The following is a 25,833-nucleotide window of genomic DNA, read 5'->3' on the forward strand; positions in this document are numbered from 1 at the left end:
AGCTGTTGCATGACCCTTCTGCTCTAACGGAAGGGTATACACTAGCGGAACTGCTTTTTTTCTGTCTTCCTTCAACATTTGAGGGCAGAAGTACAAAATGCAGGGCAGGCAGTTGTTAGCCTCAAAGGAGCTCAATGACATGAGAGTCTTCTGGGATTAGGGAGAGAGCGGACGCATATGAGAACTGAGGTTTTCCAGGCACATGAGAAAGTTCCCGTGCATAGAGGATTGCCTCATTTTTGAGGTGACGTATCATCACACATCAGATTGAACCTTCTGATTTTCCTGCTATACCTAGATGAGGGACAATGTTTGTCTCTTGGAATGCAGCTAACATTTACTGATGTGTACTATGTGCCAGGGGTCATTCTAAATGCTTTACAGGCATCGCTTCATTTAATCCTCACAGCTCTACTGTTATTATCTCTAGTTAACAGATAAGGAAACTGACACACAGAAAAGTTAAGGGATTTAAAGATCATACTCTACTGATTGAAGTAGGATCCAACTATCGGCAGGATCCAACTACCGGCAGGTAGTGAAGCCAGGATCCAACTACCGGCAGTCTGAAGCCAGAAACCACAGCAGTTAACCACCTTTGGAATCCATATAAGTTTGATATACCCAGGGTTCAGCATGCGGAGACAGAGTGGGCTGTCCCTCTAGACACAATGTGATAGGATACACAAAACATCTTAGCTAGAGTACAGTGGTTGAATGGCTCCAGGAATTAACTAGGGAATCTTGGCCGTTGATAACATTATTCCCAATCTATTGCTGTCCCCTGGTGGTTTTCCTGGGAAACTCACAAGCCAAAGAAATCCAAGAAATCTAGTGAAATCAGTAGGATGAAAAGAACTGGACCAAATGACTTATTTGCTGCATAAGCACCCCAGCCTAAAAGAGATGACCTTCCACATTACCCAACTCCTTCGTGAATAGGGCTGTAATCTCTGTGACAGCTAAAACCTGACTGATAGTACATTGATTCAAAACAGCAAAATATATGCCCCATGATTATACTTGTACATCAAGAGTAGGACACCCCAAGATTTAAATAATCTAGCCATTACTTCCTGCAACTTCACATTTCATCTTTAAAGCTTCTAAGCTTTCTTCAAGGCAGGAGGTTCCCAAAGATTGCCATGCTTATGCCGACTTGTAACTTCCTACTCCCCGCCTCAACCCCAAATTCAGTTGCCCTGACCTTGCAGATGTTGTTATTCAACTAGGTGATGTTTGCTTTCACTGTTTCTTTCAAGCACACTTGGTGGCATAAGACTGTGCAAAGTGAAGCAAACAAGGTCATTTTGTGTAAGACAGAGAGGTGAGGCCTAACTGTGTGAAAGGGAGAAATGGCAGTTTCTGAAAGTCATGTCTTTACAGTACTGCATTCTGGGACCATGGGACCGGGTGTCCACCTCCCATGGATCTGGGGGAACATACTCTGTGAAAGAAGCAGGTGTCCACAGCCCAAATGCGGAAGAAAAGATTGACGAGTTTTTATTTATTCAAAGGGACATCCCCAGGTGCATAAAGAAGCCACAAGTTAGTGTTGTTAAAAAAAAAAAAAAAATCAAACATCTGCTAATCAAGTGATGCATTTAATGAAAACCACCTAAGATAGTAAAGGAGACATGAGCTAACTGCAGAGAATTTCTGTCGTAGAATACCTCCCCTCCACTACCGCGCTGGACACCACTGCAGAGCAAGTCATGGCCGGTGAAGCAGCGGAGCTGGAGGTGAGGAAGCTCACTGGCCAGATGCACTGAACTCAGCGAGGCACGTGGAGATGAGGAACCTGCAGATGTAATATCCCACCTAGATGGATGTGGTTTGGAACCCATGCTTTGCTGCAAGGGCTGGTAACCCTAGGGCAAGTTATCCAATATCCCCCAAGCAGCCTCATTTGGATCATGTCTGGTTAGACCCTCCTTATTCCAAAAGCAAAAACCAAACCAAAACAAACAAACAAAACCCCCCCCACCCCAAAGGCAATTAAATCAATCCCTACAGTCTCACTTTCTCCTCTTTCCTTCAACCCTTTTACAAAGGATAATACAGGGGCGACAGTTCTGAGCTCTCAGGAAATACCGTCTTAGATGCTTTTGGAGGTTGAGAAGCTAGAACGGCAGTCTAGAAATTCCTTTCATCTTATGGCACTGATTTAGTTTAGACTTTATTTCTCCTCCTCTCCCTCCACCCGTGCTCTCTCACCCCCAGACAGACATATTGGCATCAAATAGCTCTAGCTTTCAATCTGTACTGGGATTTGCCAGCAGAAGAGACGTTGGTCGTTGTCATCCTTAAGTTCCCACTCCACCACCAGTTTTATCTGGAGAAAGAGAAAAAGAATTGGGAAAAATGAAACTAGAACCTCACCTCAATCCAGAATGGGTTTAACTATGAATCCTAAATGTAAATTGTAACAAACTGCCTAATTCCTCGTCCTTTTCTTAAGTCATGCCATCATGAAGGCTGCTTGGGATGTGGGCACAGCCCGTGTCCTTAAGCTTAGAAGGGCAAACCAAGTTACACCTAGGACTTGGTGTTAGCAGTGCCACATCCTAGTCTAGTTAGCTTCTCAAATACATTTTCTAAAGCGTTCTTTTCCCTCTGAGATCAATGGTACATAAATGAAGCCAGGACTTCCCGGGTGGCGCAGTGGTTAAGAATCCGCCTGCCAACGCGGGGGACACAGGTTTGAGCCCTGGTCGGGGAAGATCCCACATGCCGCGGAGCAACTAAGCCCGTGTGTCACAACTACTGAACCCCGTGTGCCTAGAGCCCATGCTTCACAACAAGAGAAGCCACTGCGATGAGAAGCCCACACACCACAACGGAGAGTAGCCCCTGCTCGCTGCAACTAGAGAAAGCCCGCGCGCAGCAACGAAGACCCAACACAGCCAAAATAAAAAAAATGAATGAATTAATTAATTAAAAAAAAAATGAAGCCATCCATGAAAAATAATTTTACATTTAAACAATTTCACATGCATTTTGACAACCTGATCCAGCTTTTTCCAACTTTACCTATGAAGTATGAAGAGTAAAAAGTTAGATTCCTAGGTCTCAGGAAACTTACTTGTTAGCTGGAAAAGGAAATGTCAAAGCACAAAGGATGTTCAAAGAAGTTTAGGGTTGTGTGAATACTTTCAGGGACAATGACCTTTGTGGCAATACAGTTTTGATTAATGCCCTTAAACTGTTTTTTTTTTCCAACAATGTACCCCCTCAGAGATCTCTGCCTTGACTTGTTACACTCATACTATGAGCTGTCTCTTCTAATTCTTAATAAATCACTGGCACTTTGCCAGTCCTTTCTTTCTTTTTATTTTTTTTTGCCAGTCCTTTCTTAAGCTTACTTGCTTTTAGTTACAACCTCTCTTTTGTACTCAAAATGTTTCTTCAGAATGCAACATTTGAGTGATAGTGATACCCAGCTTCTTGAAACTTGTTTGATAAGTTTTTCAAGACTAGTACACATTAACTACTGTTTCACTTAGTGCACACATTAACATAGTTCAAGCTGGTTTTCAAATGAAATGTCACTTAAGCTGCGTGGCATGGCAAAACCAACAAAAACAACCACCAACAAACAAAAAACAAATGAAATGTCACTTAACAATAGCTACCACATATTAAGTGCCTACTCGGTATCAGGCCCTAACTAGACACTCTGAGTTACTGAGGCTCAGATATGCCCACGATTACATGGCTGCTCTGCAAATTAATCTACAAATCTTTTCCCGACCTTTAGGGTCTCTGATACCTCTTAAGCACAGACTCCCTACATTTGAGTCTTTTTAGAATGTCTTTTAATTACTTGCTGTTTCTAGGAAATAAATGGCCAGATTGCTCCTGGTTCTACTTGATCTCCTTTTAAGAAATACAGCTCTTTTTCTTCATGGAAAAAAAGTAATCCCTTTACTTCCTCCATTCTTATCAAGATTCATATTGTTAACACAGGCTCATTCCAGCAGGCTCTATCTCACATGTGTTTGGTAGAAAAAGAAGTAGGTACAGCAGGGCGAGTCAGAGGTGAAGGTTGGGGGTGGTGGTGGTGGCAGAGGAGAGAAAGCAGAGGAAAAAGCCACCGCTCTGCTACGGACCTAATAAATTACTGCTTTCTTGTTAAGAGATTAATGGAGAAACCAGGTTTTTCTGATGACAATGCTCTGGCTACTTGAAATCTTGAACTATTTGGTACCTAGCTAAAATCTTGTAACACTGCACAGGTTTTGGAATCATGAGACCTGGGTCTCAATCTAGGCTGTAATTCTTGGCAGAATGGACTCTGTTCATACTGCATAGCATTGGAGGCTAACATCTCTTCATCTGTAAAATGGGAATAGTATCACCTCTACGTAGGTGGTCACAAGAATCCAGTGAAATACTGTATATAAAAAAGGCATCGTTAGGCCCAGGATGACCATTAAGCAAGAGACAAAGAACAAAGGGACACAGTGAAAACTCTCCGCCCCAGCTCAAGATTCCTACACTCCTTTCTCCCAGGTGTCCGACTCTTCCTCATAGAGATGAAGGATTCCTATTCTAATCTTTTCTTCCTGCCCCCTCTCCTCAGATTTCCAATCTAGTCACAGGACCTTCGGTGTCCTCAACTACAATGTCACTTACAGAGGGGTATTCACTCTTCACGGGTAGTTTATTCAGGTAGCTATAGGTCTTGTCTTTTTCAATGGGGCAGCTGATTCCACTCTTACAACCATCAGGCTCAGGAATAGGAAAGGGAATTGCGACGCCCATCACAATGCCATGCACCACGGCTTTGCTACTTTGAGACTGAGTGCCTAAGAGGAAAAAAAAAGAGAATAAGATGGTGAAGGAAACAGCCTATTTCCAAACTCTAAATAAAAAATTCAGACATATTCTCAAGCAATGGCATTGCTGTGATAGCAAACCAAATCCTGTACCTCTTAATTCCTAGGGTCTATTTCTATTTGGAGTTATACTTAGTACCTCCATGAATGCTATACAGCAAGCATTCACTCTGAAATTTGAAAAATGACTGAATTATACAAAAAAAAAAAAAAAAAGCAGTCAGCGGGGGCTGTTTTCTTTGCTGCTGACCCCACCTTGCTCTTCACTGCCTTCATAGTTTCGCAGGAGAATCAGACCCACCTGGATGGATAAATAACTTTATCGAACAAGCTAACTGATTTTTGGTGGTAAACTTTGTTTACTATTTACATCAGATTCTGTCAAAGTGTATTGTGTATCTTAAAGGGTTTGGGGAGACTGGTCTCTGAATTCTCAAATACCCTGTCCAAAGGATTCCGACAGAAATTAAGAATAAAATGGGGGCTTCCCTGGGGGCGCAGCGGTTGAGAATCTGCCTGCCAATGCAGGGGACACGGGTTCGAGCCCTGGTCTGGGAAGATCCCACATGCCACGGAGCAACTGGGCCCGTGAGCCACAATTACTGAGCCTGCGCGTCTGGAGCCTGTGCTCCGCAACAAGAGAGGCCGCGATGGTGAGAGGCCCACGCACCGCGATGAAGAGTGGTCCCCACTTGCCGCAACTAGAGAAAGCCCTCGCACAGAAACGAAGACTCAACGCAGTCATAAATAAATAAATAAAAAAGAACGTGAATTTCTTTTAAAAAGAAAAAAAAAGAATAAAATGGAAGACAATATGGAAAGAGGGAAGAGGAGTCTCCATAGAAATGCCACGGGCTGTAACAGTAGTGAAAGCGGTAACCCTTTAGAAACTGGGTAAAAGAAAGAGGAACATTTCTTGCTAACCTCTACCCTCCATATTGCAAGCTGGGCAGGAGGAATAAATATACTAAAATTAGGGCAATTGGAGTTATGCGCTATTAGATTCTTCTGGAGATCCAGAGCATTGGCTCTGCTTCTTTCTTTCTGTCTGGGTTGGGAATTACTTTTGTTTAGAAGGTACTTTTTTGGTTTGGAACAATAGAGGGGACAGGGTATTGTCCAGGAGAGATAACAACTCTAGGACTTAGAGCTGTCTTTAGGCTTACAAACAAGAGATGATAGAAATCTCAAAGTTCCTAATTAGTCTGTCTAGTCTAGTTCCATAGGATAGAAAATGAGGGAAAGATTCAAGGTAGATGCTCTTTCTAGAAACAGAGATTTTCACATTGTCTAGATTCCTGGGAATCTGAAGGAAATGAATGTGGTACCAGAAAGAAACAAGTTCCAATAACATGTTTTCAAGTTGAAGAAGAAAGCTTCTTGATTGTTTCTTGGGTCACCAGTGAGCTCCCCAAACCTTACAGAGGCTAAATATTAATTGTTCCTATATTTTCAGGCAGAATATAGACTTAACAGCCGGAAGATATATTGCTTGAAATAACACTTTGGAGGCGTTCCAGAGTCTACAGGGTTGGGTTCTGTACTAACACTCTGCAGTCAGTAGCTAAGCAGAGTTGACATTCCCATGAAATCCACTGTGCAATACGGACCAAAATAGGGCACGGAGAAGCCAAGCTGTCTTCTTTGACCTGTGAAAACATGGAAATCCCCCTGTTTGCTCGAAGGGAGTCTGGCAACTATGGATTCCGAGAAACAGGCATATGGGAACCCAGTATGAGAAGGGAGCATAGTGTAAGAGCATAGTGAATCCAAGCTTTGCCCATTGAGAGGGAGGTCACAGAATTCCTGACTGCAATTCCCCTCCCTCATATTCCCACACTTATTCCAATATTTGAGATTGATGTTACGCTTTAAGATGAATTTGAAGGTAAGAGCCACTTTTACTCACTACTGGTGAACGTGACATTGACACTGTAAGACTGTCCTTTGTGCAGTTGGCAGGGCTGGGTGGAGCATGGGTTCACATTCACTTCCTTTATAACTCCGACGCCAGAACCTGCAAAAGAAGAAAAATTTATTGAAATGGGTGGGAAAACAAACCACCTAGGCTGTCTCTCACCTAACGGGAAGGTGCTCTGCCTTCCCAATGGGGGTGAGTTCTTTCTCCGACCATCCGTGGTCCCCGGGAAACTGTTCACATTTGACAGGTAAAAGGGAATTAAAGAAATTATTGAGTATACCTAGTCAGCTCCCCTGCTCTATATCCTGGGAGGGCTATTCCAGGGAAAATCATCCCCACCCTTCCTTCTATCCTGACACAGGATTTTAAAGCAGCACACACGGCATAAGCGATGGCTCAGGTTGCACGGCTACTGTTTCCATTTGGAATCTTGAGACTGGCTGCTCCCTAACTGCCCTTCCCTACCATCTTTCAATCCTGTCCTGGTAGCTCTCCAAATCAGTGGTCTCTGAGCTTTGTATACGCCTACCGATGAGAACAATTTTAAGCATGCACCTGTAGTACATTCTACTCTGGAACCTGTGTTCTTCAGAATAAGTGTCTTTGAGGCAGGGTGTGTGTCCTTTTTTTTTTTTCAGTCTAAACAAGGACAAAAATACCTTGACCAAAAAAGGTTAAGTACAAATCTTTAAGAATCTCCTTACTTCATCCAGGCCCCTGAAACCAGACAGCTGAATGGCAGAGAATGCAAGTAAACAACAGGGTAAGCTTAAGCTCCGCCACTCATATACCACTGCTGACAGCTAGACTCTGGGATCCGACAACTGGCTTTGAAATCTCACTGGCTCCATTACTTACTATGGAACCTTAAGGCAAGATACTTAGCCTCTCTGGGGGCTAATAATGGTACCTACCTCATAGGGTAGGTGAGCTAATACACATATAGCTCTGAAATAAGTGCTTGGAACATAGTAATGCTATATAGGTATTCATTATCACTATCATACTGGGATTTAGTCCATGAATTCAATCTAGAGTAGCTGCTCCTGGGTGGGTTAGAAAGTTTCCCTTTCATACAAAAGGTGAGCCTCTCACCTCAAATTTACTTTGTGGGTAGAAATTATGGATCTAGACAATATGGACTCTGTCTCAGAAGTAGAACGCATGAAGACAGAAAGGAAATGGCAGGTTGAGAGCACATTATGTGCCTGCTCTTGGGTGGAAGAGTTGTGTCGTATTGACTAACACTGCTCCAGCTAGGTCTGTAAATCATACTTTGCAGTTCCCTATCCCCAACTTGCTTCTCCATCATGGCAAAGTTCTCAAACAATAAATACAAGATTCTCTTCTTTAAGCACTCTCTTCCACTCTGTCCTATCGTCTATGGCCAGGAAAAAAAATATCCGGAATTTTAGTCAACAGCTTATTGAAAAGCAGTGCTTATGCTGAAGCTTTCAACTTCTAGTTTCTTTCAAGGCTGGGTCACTTGATCTAGTAGGAACTGAGTAGAGGGCAGTACTTGTAGCTCCTTCATCCAGTTTTATTTTTGCTGACAAGACGTTCCTGGATTTCCAATGTCAATAGAGCAAACTTCTCAGTCCTAACCTGCAAAAATTGCAAAACTAGTTCGCTTGGCCCCATTTCTCACTTGAGGAAATACCACTTCGGGGAAAGGGGGCATAGAGTGGGACTCAAAAAACCTTTTGATGTGGGCACTGAAGTTTTTACACTGTATTTCCCAATTCAAAAGTAAATTGAAAGTCTGTAACTGAAACTCTCCTTCCCTTAAGAGGTTTTTGCCATAGGTCTAACAGCTGCTTTTTTCACATGAGCAGAACAATGTCAGGATTTAGTTTCTTTAGTTGTTTTTCTTTTTTTAATTTTTAATTTTTTTGGCCGCGCCGCGCGGCTTGCAGGATCTTAGTTTCCTGACCAGGGATCAAACCTGTGCCCCCTGCAGTGTAAGCATGGAGCCTTAACCACTGGACGGACAGGTGAGTCCCCCCCCCTTTTTTAATGTTAATGTTACTGTTGAAACATTGTGAAAGTGACTCACAAACACCCACTAGTTTCATACTGCTTACTAGGAACCTGGTTCCTTACTGCTGTAAGAAATTGAGCAAGTACCTTTATGTGCCTGTTTCCTCATCTGTAAAATAGATTGTGAGAGTTGAGTGACAATAAAGTTAACAGTGTCTTCATCCAAATGTTGGCCACTACGTTTAATGGAGGGAAAGGCAGTAATTTGAGGTGATAATAGGATCTTTCAAATGCCAGTCTCCTAGTTCAGTGGAACAGCATTTGTTAAGTATAAATAGGCCAGCAATTTTTATTCCTTAATCACACCTGTCTCCTAGCTCCCAACTTTGCTTTTGCCTCAACATGAATTTTGGAGATATAGTGGAAAGAGTATTTCTTCCCTCATTTACTTTTCCAACAAATATTTATTAAGCAGTTACTATTATCTGGGCACTGGATACGAAGGAGCAAATTTATTCTGGTTGCCATTCTGCTGTGTGACTGGGTAAGTAACCTAACATCTCTGGAATTCAATGATTGACTATAGGAACTCTAAGTTTCCTTCCAGCTCATAAATTTTATAAAATCCGTTTCATGCCTCTTGCATTTATTACTACACCTCTCCACTTCAGAAAAGTTCTGCTCAAACAATTTGATAGACTTGACTGAAGGAACTCACAATTTCTACCCCCTGTTGTGTTTCTCAACAAAGATTCCAACCACAGCTGCATGAGAGGGTTATGCATCACAAGTTGTGACCAGAAACATGAGTTCTATAAATAGGAGGGGAAAACTGGTAAGAATCACAAAATTCCATAGCCCAAAGGACGCCCTAACGGAATAACTCATGAAAAGGAGAACTGACTTTCGACTTGTCAGCAAAAGGGAAATTTAAAAAAGCAAAAGGAGTGGAGAGGCAGAGGACATCCAAGACACAAGGCATAAATAAAAAGCAGTTTTGCGCCTCATCCCTTACGCCCAACGCTGCACATGGACCTTCGGTTGTTTGCCCTACAATCTTTAGGAAACTTCAGCAAAAGGCCCACCTCCAGGAATGTGCTGGGATCCCAAACACAAGTTCCAAGGAAGGAGAAAAGTTGTGAGTGGTCGGGTTTCATCCAGGCCAGCACCCTGTCCCCTACCCCAACCCACTCCAGCCCACTCCACGAGGGGTCCGAGGCTGAGCCTGGCCGCCCGCGGGTCCCACCCAACCTAGCTCGGAGATCTTAGCACCGGGTTCTGTCGGGGGCTCCCGCAGAGGGTGAGGGAACCTCAGGCTGGCCCCGGGGCTCACCGCAGTCCTTGAAATGCACCGGCTCGGCCAGGGCGGAGGCGCTGAGTGCCAGGAACAGGAACGCGGCGCACAAGAAACGCATCGCAGCTAAGACCGCAAGCTCAAGGAAAGAAGAACCAGACTCCGCGGTCACAAGATAAACCTTCAGGGGCGGGCCGGGGGAGGAGCCCCGTCAGGCGACCGGTCACCAGCAACCGGGTCCGAGGCCTGCCCGCGCCCCGCCCCCGGCTCCAGGGAGCCAGACACGGTGTCCCAGACATTCGCAAACTCCGCCCATCCGGTCCGCTCTGCTGCCGGGCCAGCCGGCTTCCATCTCCCTCCGGCCCGGCCCCTCTCTCCAATGCTCCGTCCGGGCTTTGTGGGTGAGTCCCCGCTTCCGCAATGGGAGCATTTCTAGCCAATCAAATCCCCCCTCCTCCTGCACCACCCAATAGGTGTGCTCAGAGGCGGGGTCTCTGTGGATCCCGCTTCCCGAGGCCCAGAAGCAGAAGGGGATTGGGACAATGCGAGGGGCGGTGCTTGTGGAAGAAAATGGCGGCCGTCAGAGGGTTGTGTCTAACCGCTGCGGCTCTGAGAGCAGTCACTCCCTGGTAAGGGGGCAGGTACCAAGCCTAGAAAAGCACTTGGGAAGGGTGTTTGGTTCTGCGCCTCCAGGACTAAAGGGAAGCTAAGGCTCGCGGGGGAGGTGAAGGTTTGGCGTGAGGCTGTCCAGCTGGAGGGACTTGAGGTTTGGCTTGAGGCTGTCCAGCTGGAGGGCGCCAGGTGCCTCTCTGCTCCGAGGCTCACCCTCCCGCCTTGCGCAGCAGGCTCCTCGCGGCCTCCCGCGGACCTCGGGCGCTTCGGGAACTGTCGTCCTCCAGCCCCGAAGCTGGCGAAGGGCAGATCCACCTCACCGACAGCTGCGTCCAGGTAAGAGGCCGGACGCGGGGCAGCGGTGGCGGGCGAGGGCCGGGAGTGGGGGGATCTCCCCGTGGCCCACCTTTCTCTCTCCCCTTGCCTGGCATTCTTGACCCCCCCCTTCCTGCATTTCAGAGGCTTCTGGAAATCACCGAAGGGTCAGAATTCCTCAGGCTGGAGGTGGAGGGAGGTGGATGCTCCGGATTCCAATACAAATTTTCACTGGATACAGTTATCAACCCCGACGACAGGCAAGGAGAAAGGGGTGGGTTCCCAGAGAATGTGCAGGAGGGATAAAAGTGTCTTCAGTTTAAGGTGCACTTTTATTCCACATTTAAAACGTTTGCTAAGGATAATTTAACATCACCCTTATCACACAGTGGGGATACAGTGAAGATTTGTTGTCTTGATTCAAAATAACTAAATCATAGGAGGAAAACTGGCCCGTCTAGGTGCATAGGGTAGTTGGTAGAGGGTCAGGCTGGACTAGAAAGATTCCAGGCTTAAATCTCTAAACATTTCCTAGTATTCATTCCGTTGAATCTTTTTGCCTCAAAGAAGATCAGCACCTGTTAGAGGTAATAAGGGAAGCTTCCTCTGTATTTCAGAAAACAGAGGATGTGCATCTCTGGGCTCAGAGGGTAGTTATGTTTTTGGTGTGTATGATATTCATTAATGCCTTCCTCCCATCTTTTCAGGGTATTTGAACAGGGTGGGGCAAGAGTGGTGGTTGACTCTGATAGCTTGGCCTTCGTGAAAGGGGCCCATGTGGACTTCAGCCAAGAACTGATCCGAAGCTCATTTCAAGTGTTGAACAATCCTCAAGCACAGCAAGGCTGCTCCTGTGGGTCATCCTTCTCTGTCAAACTTTGATGTGATGACAGGTGACCCAGAGATTACTATCATTGCTACGGATTTGAGGAACCTGGGATTAGAAGAATTCTAGAGGTTTCCTTCCAATCATGTCCCTCTCACAATTTGATTTCCCTCAATCCAGGAATGCTGTGTTTCACCACTATTTATTTTCAGAATGTGAAGCTTTTACTCTTGAGTTAATTTCTCCCACACAGTTGTAAGGCCAAGCCTGTAGATGCTAAGACTTAGCATATTACCTAAGATTTAGTAACTTGTTGAAACCAGTATCATCTGTAGAGCCTCCAAAGTTCCAGAATTTGGAATTCTCTGGCCTTCAGAGCTACTTGTACATATGTGTATAGCTATGTACAAAAGCTTCATTTTAAAGAAAGTCCTTAATTACTTGTGTTGTGGATCAGGGTCACAGATTGGGTAGGTTGAACACTGGTTACTAGGCCAGAGAGGATGAAAAAGGCAAATGAAATGTTATCTTTTTCATCTCATCCTTCCTGAATGTGCTAGTTGACTTACCCTTATTTTCTATGCAGCCCATTCTCTGCTTCCCATTTGTTACAGCAGATACATTTTCCTCTCATATTCATGAATCTGCTAGATTCACAAAACCAATTGCCCATCACCCAGAAAACTTGGACCTAAACCTCACTGATGCTTGAATTGTTTGACAAATAACCTCCATACTCCATATTCACACAGACATTTTAAGCTTCTTTGATCTTTTAGTGACTGAATCTTTTTAGAATATGTTGCTTCACTTACCTTATGGTGTAAAATGTTTCTGGTCTCATTGCATAGCAGGAATGCCCTTTCTTGGCATAGATAATAGATACTTGGGGATTTTTTTTTTTTTTTTTTTTTTTTTTTAGTTTGGACTACCAGATAAAATGCAGGATGCCCATTTAAATATGAATTTCAGATAAATAGCAAATAATTTTTAGTATAAGTGTGTCTCTGCATACTAGAAATTATTTGTTGTTTATCTGAGATTCAAATTTAACTGGGTATCCTGTATATTTATTTGTTAAACTTGGGAATCTTACTTTAGAGTCACTGAAAGAAGAGCTTTTTAGCCACAAATTCCAATGAATTTTAAAGTACTTGTTTGGTATAGCACTTAAATAGGCTAAAGAGCTAGAAATAATCGTGGTTTGTGTGTGACGGAGCTGGGGCAGCCAGAACTGCATGGGCAGACAACTAAAACAAGATAAAAACACCACCACCACCATGACAAATGATTAATGAATGCTAATGCTGGGGAAACCACAACCAAGTTGATTCTGTAAGGATTATTGGTTAAACCCATCTTTTCCTCGAGAGCCTAAAAGCTCATGTCAGCAAATCTTGTATTTCTGGACTGGACTGAAACTTTTATAGACTGGATTGGAATTAAGGTCATTCAATAAAGAATTTACCATTAGAAAAATAGAAATACAGAATTTAGAGACAAAATATCTGAGACAGAAACTTCATACTTACATTTTCAATATGGGAAAACCTAGGACTTAGAGAAGACAAACCTATCGTGTGTGCAGTGTGTACAAAGATGAAAGAAGGGGACAGTCAGAAACCTGAGCAGTTTTTTTTAGCAGATATCCATGGAAGGGGGCAGAAAGCAGCATACTGTGGAAGTGTCTGTGTGTAACTTTGCTAAGCCATTGAAAGTTGCTGCCAATACCTGGGCCTAATAAGATTTTCAGCTCAGACTAAGTCCTTTCATCCTCCTTAGAAGGAGATTTTGTTAATTTGAGGTGTTAAACCTCTTCTTCCATGATATTTTTGTGGGTTATTTATTTATTTGGTGGTCTTAGCACAGGCATAATAGCTTTAGTTGTTCAATAAACAATTAAATTCCAGTGGTCAGTTAGGCAGGAACAGGGTCTCTTTGATTGACCATGTGTAAATACCTCCTATTAACGGAATAATTGGAATTTTGTGTTTCCAAAGGGTGGGTTAGGGAGGAATCACCTTATCACACTGGAAAAGCTTCATAGGGAAACCTGAGGTGGTGACAAGAGGTCCCCATTGGAGGAGGGCAATGTAGAAATTTTAAGAACACAGGGCAGGGGAAGTTGATAGCATCAAGGGGACAGGGCAGTTGGCTTGGAATAATAGTAAGTGGTGGTGAAATAGGTTTAAGATCTTCTGCAGGCTCTTCTGACCAGATGCCCTCTTCCTGGCAGGCCGTAAAAGCCAGCAGACGTTTTCACAAATTTTCCACACTGTGCAGTTCATTTAGGAAAATGTTGTACTCTTCCAGTATCAGCTGGAAGATTTTTTTTGCCTCCCTATTACTTTGAGAGGAGGTTATCAAGACGCTATTTATTGCAGAATTGGTTTTATTTAACTTCATAAGCTAGTGACTGCCTGGGGCAACATGCCCCACCATTGCCATAGCCAAACATAATTGTGTAAGAACTGAAGGCACAGGAGCCCTCCCTCTGCTTTATGTGTGAATCTTTATGTTGTCGGCTCAAAAGAGGGGGCTTCTCGGTCAACATCCAGATCTTTCCTTGTTGCGGAATCATACTCTTCAGTTACATGATTGATAGTGACCAGTGGTATATAAACTATAGGTGTCCCACCCACCCTTAGTTTCTTTGGGAATGTTGACCAGTTACAAGGGATTCAGAAGTAAGAGATTGGGAAGGACTACTAAGGTAGGTGTCCAAGAAGATACTCTTCTTTCTCTAACTTTTCTTCTGAGAATTGCGCCCCATTCTTTTGGTCTTTTGTCATAAAGCGTGAGCAGAGGGTCGACATTTGGCAGGAGCATCCTATACAGAGAAGTGGGCAGCACTGACTGTCATGGGGTAGCCCTCCCGTGAACTCTGGCCCTGAACTGACACCCTGCAGTGGGCAGAGCCTAACACTGTCCCTTGCAACATTATCATGGCCTTGCATGTTTGTCTCAGAAGCAGGAAACTCCTCTACTTTTCTAGATATCTTGCATTGATGTTTATGATTGCTCTTTTAAAATCCTTGTTTGCCATTTCTCCACAGAAATGCCGCAGGGCTGTTTAAAGGAAGTTTGCTTTAAGAAGTTTTGAAATAATTAGCATCTGGCTTTAATTGTAAAATATAGTCAGATAAGTATATAAAGAGAGGGAGCATTTAAGCAGTCTATGTCCAGCAGCTGTATTTAAAAATATTTTATTTTTGAATAGGTAAGACATATGGTACAAAATTCAAAAAGACACAAAAGGGAATACAGTGAAAAGTCTCCCAATCCTGTGCCCATCCACTCTGTTGCCCTCCCCATCAACTACCCTTGTTTCTAAGAATTTAGCCCACAGGTACAATTCCGTAGATACAATGTGAAATAACATATGCACAAGAATGTTCATTACACCATGATTTTTAATAGCAAAAGTTAGGAAACAATGGAAATATCTATTAATAGGGGACTGATTAAATAAATTATGATTTATCCGTTCAATGGAGAAGTATACAGTTATAAAATAGAATGAGACAGCCATTTATGTGCAAGTATGTATTAAGTAAAAAAAGTGCAGAACAGCATGCACAGTGTGCCATTTGTGTTTCTACTACAAGGAAGTATGTGTAATGCATGAAATATCTTGGGAAGGGCGAACAGGAAGGTGAGGGGTGAGAGGAGGAGCAGTGGGGACAGCATTTAAGAAAGTGCAGTGCCCGAAGGCTATATTGAGGAATGGTGAGTTCTCTGAAATATGGCGTGTGAGGTGGAGTGGCAAGGATGAGGTTAGCAGATATCCAATTCTTTTCCCCCTCTGTTTTAGACAAATAGCAATAGCAGCGTAGGCTTCACTTTGTTGTATAACCTTCCTTTTTCCTTTAATCTATTTTGGAAATCTTACCCAGGCATTTAGAGACACTTTTTTTTTTCTTATTAGGGCTCCATAGCAATTAATTGCTTCTAACCTTTTGCTATTACAAATAATGCTATAATAAATAACCTCTTACATATGTCAGTTTACATTTGGTGAGAATATATCTGAAGGTTAAATTCCGAGAAGTGGAACTACTGATTTGAAGAGTAAGTGCTTTTATAATTTTGAAAGACATTGCCGTATTATCCTCTTCAGAAGTTTTGTCAATATATACTCCTGTCAGCTATGTACGTGAGTACCTCTTTCCCCAGGTGCTTGCCAACTAGGAGTTTTAACAAACTTAAATCTTTGCCAATCTGACAGTTTAAAAAAGTGTCTCAGTGTAGTTTTAACTTGTATTTCTTTTTATTATGAATGAAGGTCAGAATATTTTCATATGTTTAAGAACTATATATTTTTGTCTGCTGAGAACATCTCAACTAGTATAGTGACCTAGAACAAATTATTTAAGCTTTGTAAGTCCAAGTTCCTCATCTGTAAATTGGGAATAAAAATAGTAAGTAGGATTGTTGGATGATTAAATGAAATTTGTGTACAGCATTCAACACAGGCCTGGCACATAGCAAGCATTCAATAAGTTATTTTGTGATGGCTGACAGAGCAGCAGGTAGGACAGGACAGATTAAGAAAAGAGCATTCATCTCCGTGTCTTCAGGCGCACAGAGCCTTGTTCATTTACATTGCCATTCATCAGAGAAATGCAAAGTCAGAGCTTTCTTTGTCTTGGAAGAGGAAAGAACCTTTTCCTATTGGATATCGGAACCCAGTCATAGGCTGTCGGCAGAGCTGGCGAGGGGGTAGCACAGCCTCATCTCTAACATTTAGACTCAGCCAAGAAATTTGGTTTATAAATTTGGTTTAATATGAAATAAAAACAAAAACAGAAGAGCCCAGATGTACATTTCTTTATTCCACCGTGGTTTTAAACTCCCAGCTAGCCAAGGTTGGAGTGAGTCTCTACTTGTAAACTCAGTGGGATGCCAGCCAGCCGTTTTATGAAGGGCAAGAGGACAGGCCTCTGAGTAGAGAGAAGAAACAACATAGGAAATCTCGCTTCCCCTAAACAAGATTACACTGTATTTCATAAACTAGAAAATAGACCTCTTTATTTTTAGCACATCAAACTGGTGTCCACAAAAGGAGAGCCCAGGAGAGATTTGCTTCCTGTAAGAAGCAGTATGTATTTAACAGAGGTCTTCGGAGGTGGGCACCCTGCTTTGTGGCAGCCCCTGCTGTGGTGTACAGGAGCTATTGCTGGGTAGATTCTGAATGTTTATTTACCTGAAGCTACTGAATATTTTCTTTAGACTTGTATAAAGCCCTGGCTCCCCCTTTTTTAATCAACTCCCCATATTTTTTTACATTGCCTTTTTGCTGCTTTCTCAGGCTCCTTGCTCCCCTTCATCTGTGTCTCTTACTAGCAATATAGTATCAGTCTTGCTTCTCTGAGATGAGGGGATCTTCTGCCCTTCCCCGGGGCCACAGAACTGGCAACAGGGTGGAGATGTGGCACAACTGGCCCAGACCAGATTGGCTGAGTGGTGGTGATGGTTCTTGGGAGGAGGCATTGGAGTCACTCCCCAAACTCCCCCCAATCCTTTTCGGCTTGATAGATTCTGAAGGACCATCCCAGGGCAGATAATAGCCTCTGATCCAGGTGTGGAATCATCAGGATGATACGTGGATCATGGCTGGAAAAGGGTGTGTGCAGTGTGAGGCCGAAGGACCTTGCATGTTTGCACAGCTTGAGGAGCTGGTTCAGGGCCATCCTTTGGTAAGCATACCATAGCAAGGCCAGGACAGATGGCAGACTGGGCCTCACGGCCAGTGGTTGAAGCATTAAAGCATTTGGTGGTGTTTGAGCCAAGCAAGGGCATGGCGGTGTGGAGTTGGTGACAGAAGCTCACAGCCAGAGCCGAAGCTGGGGGAGATGAAAAGCAGGTGAGGCTGGCTGGGAGCTGGCTGCAGGGCCTGCTGCCCGGTGTCTTCATGTCGTCTCCCCAACTAGGAAAGCTTCCTCAAGGCCCCGCCTGTGGCCAGGGCCCATTTCCAGGTAACTGCCTGCACTGACCCCTCGCTGCTACTCCTTGGCGGTGCAGTGTGGGGGTCCTGCCTCGGCAACATAACCTGGGGGGCAGTGGCAGCGGTAGGAGCCCTCCGTGTTCTCGCAGTGACCATGGACACAGAGTGCTGCAGGCCCGTTCAAGTCATCACATTCATTCACATCTAAGAGGAGGAGAGGGAAGAGAGAGCTGTAGGGAGCCCACATGCCTCCAGCCTGCTGCCTCTGTCCCTCTGGCCACTAAGCCCTGACCCCTGCCCTGCAGTGGAATCCTAGATGTGGCGGCCGGAGAGTAAAGTCACTGCCCCAAAGGAAGCAACTCACGGACACAAAGCCGGTGATAGTGAGCCCATACTGTGACCATGCTGTCTTGTCCCTGCCTTTCTTCTATCTGGGAACCTCCATGGAAAGGGCTTTCTAAACACAGCGTAGACCTTTGGAGCTCTCACCGCTCGGCCTGGATCCCGGCAGGCCTGCTAGGGGGCAGCAGTGGATCTCCCAGCTAGGCTCAGTCCTGTACCCTCAGTGAGCAGTGGGCCAGTCTGACTTTTCCCCTTGGAGCCAGCAGGGCCGTCCTGCTCCCTGGGCGTTGCCTCTGTGATTCCAAACCTACCCACACAGGCCATGTTGGCCATGTCCAGCTGGAAGCCCTCGAAGCAGTCACAGGTGTAACCCTCCTGCACGCGCACACAGCGGCCGTTCTCACAGCCGTTCAGGATGCCGCACTCCTCTGCCTGAAGCCCTTCAAAGCCGGCCTGGTGCTCTGGTAGGAGGGAGTCAGAGAGAGAAGGGGTCTAAGGCCTTGTACTCCACCCCGGGGCCCTCGCCCTCCGCTCAGAGGGTTTCCCCTAATGAACTCCTGGGGTCGGGGTGGGGAGGATCATAACACTCTCACAGAAAGATGCTGAGACAAAAAGCAATACTCTTAAAAATAAGTACGTGTCCTTTTAGATGGGGAGACACGCTTACTTTAAATGAGGGCTCTGGGGAGGTTGGGACTCACTGCTTTCACAACGCCAGGGCTCCTGAGCGCTTGGGTGTCCCTGTACAGTTTTGATTTTGTTGTGGTTGGCGGCAGGGTATTTTGTTAAAATCTTTACATAGTTTTTTTGGGGCGGACACGATTGGTAGCAAAAGGGAATTACCCTCACTCACCACAAAGCAAAACTCCTCCAAGATCTGCCTAACCCTCTTCTTTCTCTAAGCAACCCCCCCTCCCCTGGAAAAGACCCTGTCCCTAATCTCAGTGCAGTTTTGATCAGTCTGATGCAGTGGCTGTCCCCGTGGCAGGTACCGCGTCCACTGCACAGATGCCAGGCCCGACTTCCTCATTAGAATCCAAGTCCTGAGTGCTAGGGTCATTGCCACTTACAAACTGGGTCACCACAGTGGACCTTTAAAGTGATTAGAAATCCTTGATTCCCATTTCAGGTCACGAGTGTGAACCTGTAGAGCAGGGTATCCTGCGTACTGTAAGCGGCGTGGCGGGACGTGCTACTGTCCCCCTCTTCAACTCCCACAGGCAGCTTTTGAGGTTAGGATGATGCCCTGTACCTCTGTGTGTCCCCTGTGCTAGTCCGTCAGAGGGAGGTGTTAGTGTGTGACCCGGGCGTTTGGAGTTTTCCCTTGACTGACCCGTGAGGGGGCCTTGGTGGTCTTTTCCCTTCCCTGTCCTCACCCTGCTGACAGTGATGAGCACATGGAGGAGATGGAAGTGAAACAGCTTCAGAGCCCACCTCTTCCCCATTTTTGCAGCAACACAGACCTGGATGGCTGGCCACGTAGTGGGGCTGGAGTTCTGAGGGCTGCAGGGGAGGCTCAAGGACCGGTGTGCGGTCCCCTGGGCGGCTGGCTATGTTGGGGAAGAGCGGCTCAGGGATGGTGTCCTCGGGGCCCAGGTAGTTGTAGAAGGGGACCCCGTCTGGGCCATAGAGGCTGTAGTGCAGGTCCTCGGGCCCCGGGCCATACTCATAGCCGGGCCGGAAGTGGACCCCGGCCTCCCGCTCCGCTTCAATGCGGGCCACGTTGCACAGCTGAGCGTAGACCTCTGTCAGGGAGGAGGGAGAGAGGAAGCTGGGCCTGGCTCCTGGTAGCTGAAGCCTGGAGTGCTGTTTCCCCAGCTCACGCTCACCACCCCACGGAGAGAGGGAGCGTGCTGGGACTGCCGTCCTCTCCCCCGCCACTCCCTGCCCCGCTCTGTCCCCAAACAACAGGGACAGAAGACGGGCCTTGACTTGCCCTACTCCGTTCTAAATCCACCCTTCCAAGGTGAGGACATCCCCTACCCTGGGGCCCCGCCCAGCTCTGCAGGTGTCCCCGCTTCCCTTCTTCAGGCACAGGCCGCCCTTCTCACCAGAGCTCCTGGGGGGGCACAGAGCACACTGCTGGCTCCAGGCCTCGCCGTCCTGGCAGCAGCACTCAGTGTAGGTGGTGTGGCGCCCGTGCAGGGGATGGCTGCACACGTAATTGGTGACTTTTTTCCAGCAGATGTCCGTGTGGATGTCATGGTCAGGCAGGTCCTCTGGTGGCACAGGGCACGGAGGCATGTGAGACCCCCCCCAGCCCAGGTCCGCTCCCCCTGCTGCCCCACCGCCCCATGGCCCCCCCCCCACTGACCCGCACCGCTGGTGCTGTTCACGCAACGCTGCTGGCTGAGGTCCAGGGTGAGGGGCGGGCTGCAGAAGCAGTGGAAAGAGCCTTCCGTGTTCATACACCCGCCATTCTCACAGGCCATGTCCTGGCACTCGTCGTGATCTGGGAGGCAGGGAGATGGGAGGAAGGTCGGGGGCAGTGCCAACGTGGCCTGCCCACAGGCCACCTTCAGGGAAGGGGGTTTTCTTGTAACTGCGTCCCCTCCTCACCCCCTTCCCAGGGATGCCTTTCCAGTAGGTTCCCTCACCTCAGACCTGCCCGCTGTGGCGGGTGTCTTCCCCGGGAAGTGGAACTCCCAGCAAGAGTTGGGCTGGCTGGCAGGGGTGGGTGAGCGTTCAGCTCTGGGCCCCGGGGGGGAGGGGTGGCAGGTGTCTCACCCTCACACTTCCTGTGGGCAGCATCGTAGTGGTAGCCAGGATCGCACAGGCAGATGTAGCCAGGCACCGTGTTGAGGCACCGGCCGTTCTGGCAGAGACCGGGCCCAAACATCACACACTCGTCGGCATCTGTGGGAGGGCAGAGCTGAGGCGAGGGGAAGGCGAGAAGCAGGATGGGGCAGTTCTTAGGACTAGGGGTTCCAAAGCCGGACTGGCTGGGGTCGAATCCCGGCCTTGCCACTTGCCAGGTGGGTGACTTCGGGCAAATTGCTTAAGTTCTCCTTGCCTCAGTTTCCTACCTAGAAAATATGGATACCACTACTTAAACTCTTAGAGTTATTATGAGGATTAAAAGGTTAATACACGTAAGGTGCTTAAAACGGCGCTTGGCACGTAGCAAGCATTCAAGGGGAACTACTTCCGTTTCTGTTATTTCCTTTTGCAGTTTCAGGTGTGAGCCCACACCTGACCCACCCTTTCTGAGTGTGAGTTCCCCAAAGTTTCGGGCTTCGTAAGTGGCGCCAGGGAGACCAGCAGCTGCCTCCGGCCTGTGTCCCTGTGCCCTGTGACTGGGTTAGTCAAGGCATCATAGTTTGTTCCTTGGAGGGTTCAGCCTCGAGTGAGCAGAGAAACCGAAGTGGGGTTGTATAGACACTCCAGGAGGAGCTCAGGTCAGAACTTCCAGCTAAATATCTGCAGCCCTGGGACAGGAACGTTGGAAGCGCCCTGAGAGGCAGGGACTGCATGCAGAGCTTCCCTGGGGGCTTCCTGGAGGACCAGGCCGGGCCTAGTCAGGTGAGTGGCGTTTGGGAAGGAGGGTCTGTAGGGAGGTTACCTGTGTACGTGGTCTGTCCAAACATCCAGGCTCCTTCCACAGGGATGTAGCCTTTCCCACTAGGGCAGATCTCGCTGAATTCGACTGTGCAGGGAGGCATCCAAGCTCAGAGGGAGAAGGGTTCTGCCACCCCCCCTTCCTCTCCCCCCTTCTTTCAGTGTCACCCTGCAGAGCTGCCCCTGAGAGGATTTGGGACCCCTGGGGGCCTTACCTGAGTCCTCGGCTGGGCACAGCTCACAGGCATCTCCCCAGCCGGTGCCCTGGGTGCAGCAGCACTCGGCCTGCGTGGTGTTCCGGCCCAGAAGGCTGGAGCAGGGCGGCTGGCCCTTTTGCCCAGAGTAGCATCCCATGCGGATGGGGCCTGGGGGCTGTTCCCCTGGCGGGGCCTCAGGGATCCTCTGGCCTATTCGCGATAGAAGCCCCTTATTATTGTCTGTTCATGGCCCCCTGGGGCACCCTAGCCTTTGAATTTATTTTAAAAGCTAACCATTTATGTAGCGCTTTACAGTGTGCGAAATGCTTCCCTCATCTCGCCTGATGCTCTTCACACCCTTACGGAGAGCTTACCCTCAGCCCTCTGTCGTAGAAGAGGCAGCCGAGGCTTCGAGAAGCTAGGTGACTTGCCACAGCCGCCTAGTGGCTTAGCAGAGAGTTGACCCCCGTTCCTCTGGTGCCAAACCCCCGCTCCTTCCAGCGTACCATCCTGCCTCCCTCCACTGCAGTGGGGCGCCCCCAGTCCCTGGCATACCGTATGGGCAGCCCTCTCTGCCCATTCCTCTGCTTCACACTGTACCCCTGCCCCTCCCACCCTCCCTTGTCCTGAGTCCTGCTTGCTTTTCCCAAGTCAGAGAAGTCCAGCTGAGCCCTAGTCCAGCCGGGGCTGAGAGGTTGAACCCAGCAGCAGCTCTCGGTGGAGTGGGACGGGGAGAGTCGAGCTTAGCTCAGCTTCAGAGTCTCCCTCGGCCAAGAGCTCCTCGGGGTTGGATTGAGGGTCCCTCCAAGGCTCAATCTGAGATCCCTGCGGCCCCCCTAAGTTGGCACTATAGCTTCTTGAGCCTCCTGTAGGGTCATCACAACCCTGCAGCCTCCTGGAAGTTCCCTGGCCTGGAGCAGACTCGGCACCCCACTCTCAGACTCCCCACCCCTCGGCGCTCCATCCCTGCGCTGCAGCCCGGCCCGGCCCAGGTCCCTCTCAAGAGCTGGAGCAGTGGAAGCGCTCTGTGAGCCATGGAGTGGTGGTGCGCAGCGACGGGGTGGGGTCCGGGGCTCACCTCCAGCCATCCGCGGTCGGCAGCGCCCCTCCTGAGCGTCGTACTCCTCCAGGTCGCTGGCGCAGAGGCACAGGAAGGAGCCCTCCACGTTCTCGCAGAGTGCCGCCCCGCACACCGCCAGCATGAGCTCGCACTCATTCACGTCTGCCAGGCAGGAGGACGGGCTCGTGGGCGGAGGAGAGGCAGCCCAGGCCCCTGCCCCGGCCTCAGGCCCAGCGGGCAGATCCTTGTCTCATCCCCCCCAAAGAAACAGGCTAGGCCTTGGGGCAAGAGTGGAAGTGGCTATGAGTTAGCAGGAAGGAGGAACAGATGAGCAGAGGGCATGGGAAGGAAGAGGAAGAAGGAGAAGGGTGGCAGAAAAGAGTCCGGAAATGGACAAAGAGGAAGGGTTCCTCCCTCTGCACGGTCCCCAAATGTGCCTCTTGAGACCTTAGGGTCTCTGCGGAAGGGTGGTGACTTCACTAGTGTGCTTGCTTCCCCTGCTGGTTGAAGGTGGCCTCGCTTCCTTGACCAACCTGGCCAAGGTGCCCCTGTAGGGTGGAGCTGAAATCTCCCTCCCTTGCCACTCTATGAGGACCTCTTATGGAGCCGTGTTAGACCCTGATCATTTCAGGAGGAGGGCCGTAGGGCCCCTTTATGCAGGGCAGACAAGATCTGTGGTGATGGGATCAAGGGCCCAAGGGCCTTCCCCTCCCTGGCTCAGAGCTGGCTAGCCCACAGGCTTCTCACCAACGCAGTCCCAGCCGGAGGGCGAGGTCTCGAAGCCCTGGTCACAGAGGCAGCGGAAGGAGCCGTCGGTGTTGTCGCAGAAGCCGTGGCTCCCACACATGGTGTCGTTGGCACACTCGTCTATGTCTGTGGGACAGTGGAGGCTACAGTGTAGGGTGTGCTCTCTATTCGCTGGGAATTCTTATTTATTTGGCCTATTAACACCAAGATTTCTGAAAGCTAACTTCTGAATACAGGAAAGGAAAACTCTAACACTGATATTCCTCTTCAATTTTTGTGTAAGCACTGCTGTTTGGAAAATACACAAACTTCAAACAGCTGCAAAAAATAGTTTCTAGCTGGATACATGAAAAATAGGTGTCCTCAGGCTTCTCACCCTGGACACCCCCTCCCGACTCACCAGCGCAGTCTCCAGTCGGGGCCACGTGGTAGCCGGGCTGGCAGCCCGGGACACAGCGGTAGGAGCCGGGGCTGTTCTCACACCTCCAGGCCCCACACGCCGAGTCTCCGAAGTCCTCACACTCATCAGTGTCTGTCCCCAGAGTCATGAGAGGGGACAGAAGTGGCCGGGTCACTACTCTGGCTCCACCTCTCTGGCATTAAAAAGTCATGCCCCACAACCTCTGGGGTCCTTGATCTGTTCCAAACTACTGTGCTCATGTAAACCCCCAAACATCAAGTTCAGGATCATTTCCCCTGACCCGCAGGGCAGAGCGTCTAGGAGGTGAGCGCTCTGCTATCTAGGAGAGCGCTGAGCTCTCAGCCTCTGTGACACTCCTGTCCCCCACACCTTGCTCTCTACAGCAGAGCACTTTCTACTTCTCTTTATAGAAAAGCTTCCCCAAAGTGTATTATGGAGAGTCGTCTTCATATCTGCCTCCCTTGGTCAATTTCAAGATTGTCCATAACTGTCTATTTGTTCCAGCAGAAGACACTGAACCCAGGTGGTGTTTAATAAATATCTATTGTATCAGTTTGGCTTTAAAAACTAGATTGTGTACTCTGCTAGCACAAGGACATCCTGAGACAGTCCCTGAGTCAGCAGAGGCTCAATAAATGCATTGGATGATTAATCTGTGGAAAGTTCTCTGCTTCCCGGAAGCTGGGGTTCCAGGTCCCAGGGAGCTGAGGAGCAGGCAGAGTGGAGGGGACAGACATGGGGAGGAGCCCCGTTTGCTCCCCCCAGAGACCTTACCCACACACTCCCCGCTCTCTGGGGAGGGCTGGAAGCCAGTCTTGCACAGACAGTTGAAGGAGCCCTCAGTGTTGACACATTGCCCCCCGAGACACCGGTCAGTGACTGCACACTCGTCCACATCTAGAATAGAGACATCCGTCAGCAGGACCAGCCATGGGTCCCCAGGGCCCTGTGCAGCTTCCTCTGGGCCCTGAGGAGCCCATAGGAGGGCCAGGGAGTGGCTCGAAGTAGGAAAGTGCTGGAAGGTCCGAGGGAGAGTCCAGAGCTGGAAGCCAGAGGCCCGACTGGGGGGCAGAGCCCTGGAACTGGGGCTGTGTCAAGGGGAGAGGGGGTGAGGGCACCTGCCATAGACACCATGGAGAGGCCCTGGAGGAAGACTGAGTCCCTCCTGACACCTGGCTCCCATCTCATCACTCAGCCTCCTATCTTCCCATCCTGGGTGGGACCGTGAGCATTTTATTTCAGTATTCTAGATAGCCTCTAGCGCCCCCTGCTGCTGGCTCCTCACCCTGGCAGCTGGCGCCCCCCTCTGCGCTGGCAAAGCCGGGGGCGCAGAGACAGAAAAAGGAGCCGTGGCTGTTGAGACACTCGCCGCGCGGTGCGCAGTACTCCTCTCCCACGCACTCGTCCACGTCTGCAGGGAGAAGATGGGCTGTGCTGTGTCCCGGGGTTGCTCCCGCCTCCCTGCGCACTCTGCCCCCGTTCCCGTCCCCGGTGGGGAGACCGGAGCCACTCACCCTCACACACGGTGCCATTGGCCAGCTGGAAGCCCGGGGGACAGAGGCACTCGTAGGAGCCAGCCGTGTTCTTGCACTTGCCTCCCAGGCAGCTGCTCTGGGGGTCTTCACACTCATCCACATCTGCAGGGTCACACAGGGAGGGGGGCAGCCAATGGCAGCACCTCCCAAGGGCAGGAGCCAACGGGCAGGTCTCCAGAGGACCTGGCACCTGCCTGAGGAGACTGGACCCATAGGGGCATCGTTCCCTTGTAAAGC

The 25,833-nt window shown here is 48.5% G+C and overlaps 3 protein-coding genes across 9 annotated transcripts in view; 1 reads left to right on the forward strand and 2 right to left on the reverse strand.

Moving 5' to 3' along the window:
- Nucleotides 1-1,478: 1,478 nt before the first annotated feature.
- Nucleotides 1,479-10,346, reverse strand: NPC2 (NPC intracellular cholesterol transporter 2). Its single transcript, XM_036843394.1, has 4 exons — nucleotides 10,076-10,346; nucleotides 6,751-6,858; nucleotides 4,639-4,811; nucleotides 1,479-2,335 (listed from the first exon to the last, which is right to left on the reverse strand). Exons 1-4 carry the CDS (start codon nucleotides 10,155-10,157, stop codon nucleotides 2,249-2,251), a joined length of 450 nt encoding a protein of 149 aa, XP_036699289.1. The 5' UTR covers nucleotides 10,158-10,346; the 3' UTR covers nucleotides 1,479-2,248.
- Nucleotides 10,347-10,524: 178 nt separating this feature from the next.
- ISCA2 (iron-sulfur cluster assembly 2) lies at nucleotides 10,525-16,600 on the forward strand. 2 transcript variants are annotated; one of them, XM_036843391.1, is made up of 4 exons: nucleotides 10,525-10,665; nucleotides 10,879-10,984; nucleotides 11,108-11,223; nucleotides 11,671-16,600. In XM_036843391.1, exons 1-4 carry the CDS (start codon nucleotides 10,607-10,609, stop codon nucleotides 11,843-11,845), a joined length of 456 nt encoding a protein of 151 aa, XP_036699286.1. In that variant the 5' UTR covers nucleotides 10,525-10,606; the 3' UTR covers nucleotides 11,846-16,600. The 2 variants fall into 2 exon arrangements, with proteins under 2 accessions (XP_036699286.1, XP_036699287.1); XM_036843392.1 differs by having other exon boundaries at nucleotides 10,567-10,665; nucleotides 10,882-10,984.
- LTBP2 (latent transforming growth factor beta binding protein 2) overlaps nucleotides 14,980-25,833 on the reverse strand; it is a 100,499-nt gene continuing 89,645 nt past the window's right edge. For 2 of the 6 annotated variants that reach the window (XM_036843387.1, XM_036843385.1), the window contains 14 exons: nucleotides 25,576-25,698; nucleotides 25,347-25,490; nucleotides 24,836-24,958; nucleotides 24,041-24,172; nucleotides 23,641-23,766; nucleotides 22,912-23,055; nucleotides 21,852-22,043; nucleotides 21,641-21,724; nucleotides 20,806-20,934; nucleotides 20,393-20,530; nucleotides 20,130-20,297; nucleotides 19,542-19,823; nucleotides 18,390-18,539; nucleotides 14,980-17,940 (listed from right to left, as the gene is read on the reverse strand). In XM_036843387.1, coding sequence (XP_036699282.1) covers nucleotides 17,795-17,940; nucleotides 18,390-18,539; nucleotides 19,542-19,823; nucleotides 20,130-20,297; nucleotides 20,393-20,530; nucleotides 20,806-20,934; nucleotides 21,641-21,724; nucleotides 21,852-22,043; nucleotides 22,912-23,055; nucleotides 23,641-23,766; nucleotides 24,041-24,172; nucleotides 24,836-24,958; nucleotides 25,347-25,490; nucleotides 25,576-25,698 — 2,081 coding nt within the window. In that variant the 3' untranslated portion in view covers nucleotides 14,980-17,794. The remainder of the gene's footprint in view (nucleotides 17,941-18,389; nucleotides 18,540-19,541; nucleotides 19,824-20,129; nucleotides 20,298-20,392; nucleotides 20,531-20,805; nucleotides 20,935-21,640; nucleotides 21,725-21,851; nucleotides 22,044-22,911; nucleotides 23,056-23,640; nucleotides 23,767-24,040; nucleotides 24,173-24,835; nucleotides 24,959-25,346; nucleotides 25,491-25,575; nucleotides 25,699-25,833) is intronic. The other 4 variants (XM_036843390.1, XM_036843389.1, XM_036843386.1 and 1 more) reach the window with 3 other exon arrangements.

Source organism: Balaenoptera musculus, chromosome 2 (genome assembly GCF_009873245.2).
Source record: "Balaenoptera musculus isolate JJ_BM4_2016_0621 chromosome 2, mBalMus1.pri.v3, whole genome shotgun sequence".
In the NCBI taxonomy this organism is placed as follows: domain Eukaryota; kingdom Metazoa; phylum Chordata; class Mammalia; order Artiodactyla; family Balaenopteridae; genus Balaenoptera; species Balaenoptera musculus.

Coding starts and splice junctions, on each gene's coding strand:
- NPC2 (XM_036843394.1), bottom strand. CDS start 10,157: ATGCGTTTCTTGTGCGCCGCGTTCCTGTTCCTGGCACTCAGCGCCTCC. Junction 6,859..10,075: donor GGTGCATTTCAAGGACTGCG/GTGAGCCCCGGG, acceptor CTTCTTTTGCAG/GTTCTGGCGTCGGAGTTATA. Junction 2,336..4,638: donor TGAAGAGTGAATACCCCTCT/GTAAGTGACATT, acceptor CTCTTTCTCCAG/ATAAAACTGGTGGTGGAGTG.
- ISCA2 (XM_036843391.1), top strand. CDS start 10,607: ATGGCGGCCGTCAGAGGGTTGTGTCTAACCGCTGCGGCTCTGAGAGCA. Junction 10,666..10,878: donor CTGAGAGCAGTCACTCCCTG/GTAAGGGGGCAG, acceptor CGCCTTGCGCAG/CAGGCTCCTCGCGGCCTCCC. Junction 11,224..11,670: donor GTTATCAACCCCGACGACAG/GCAAGGAGAAAG, acceptor CCATCTTTTCAG/GGTATTTGAACAGGGTGGGG.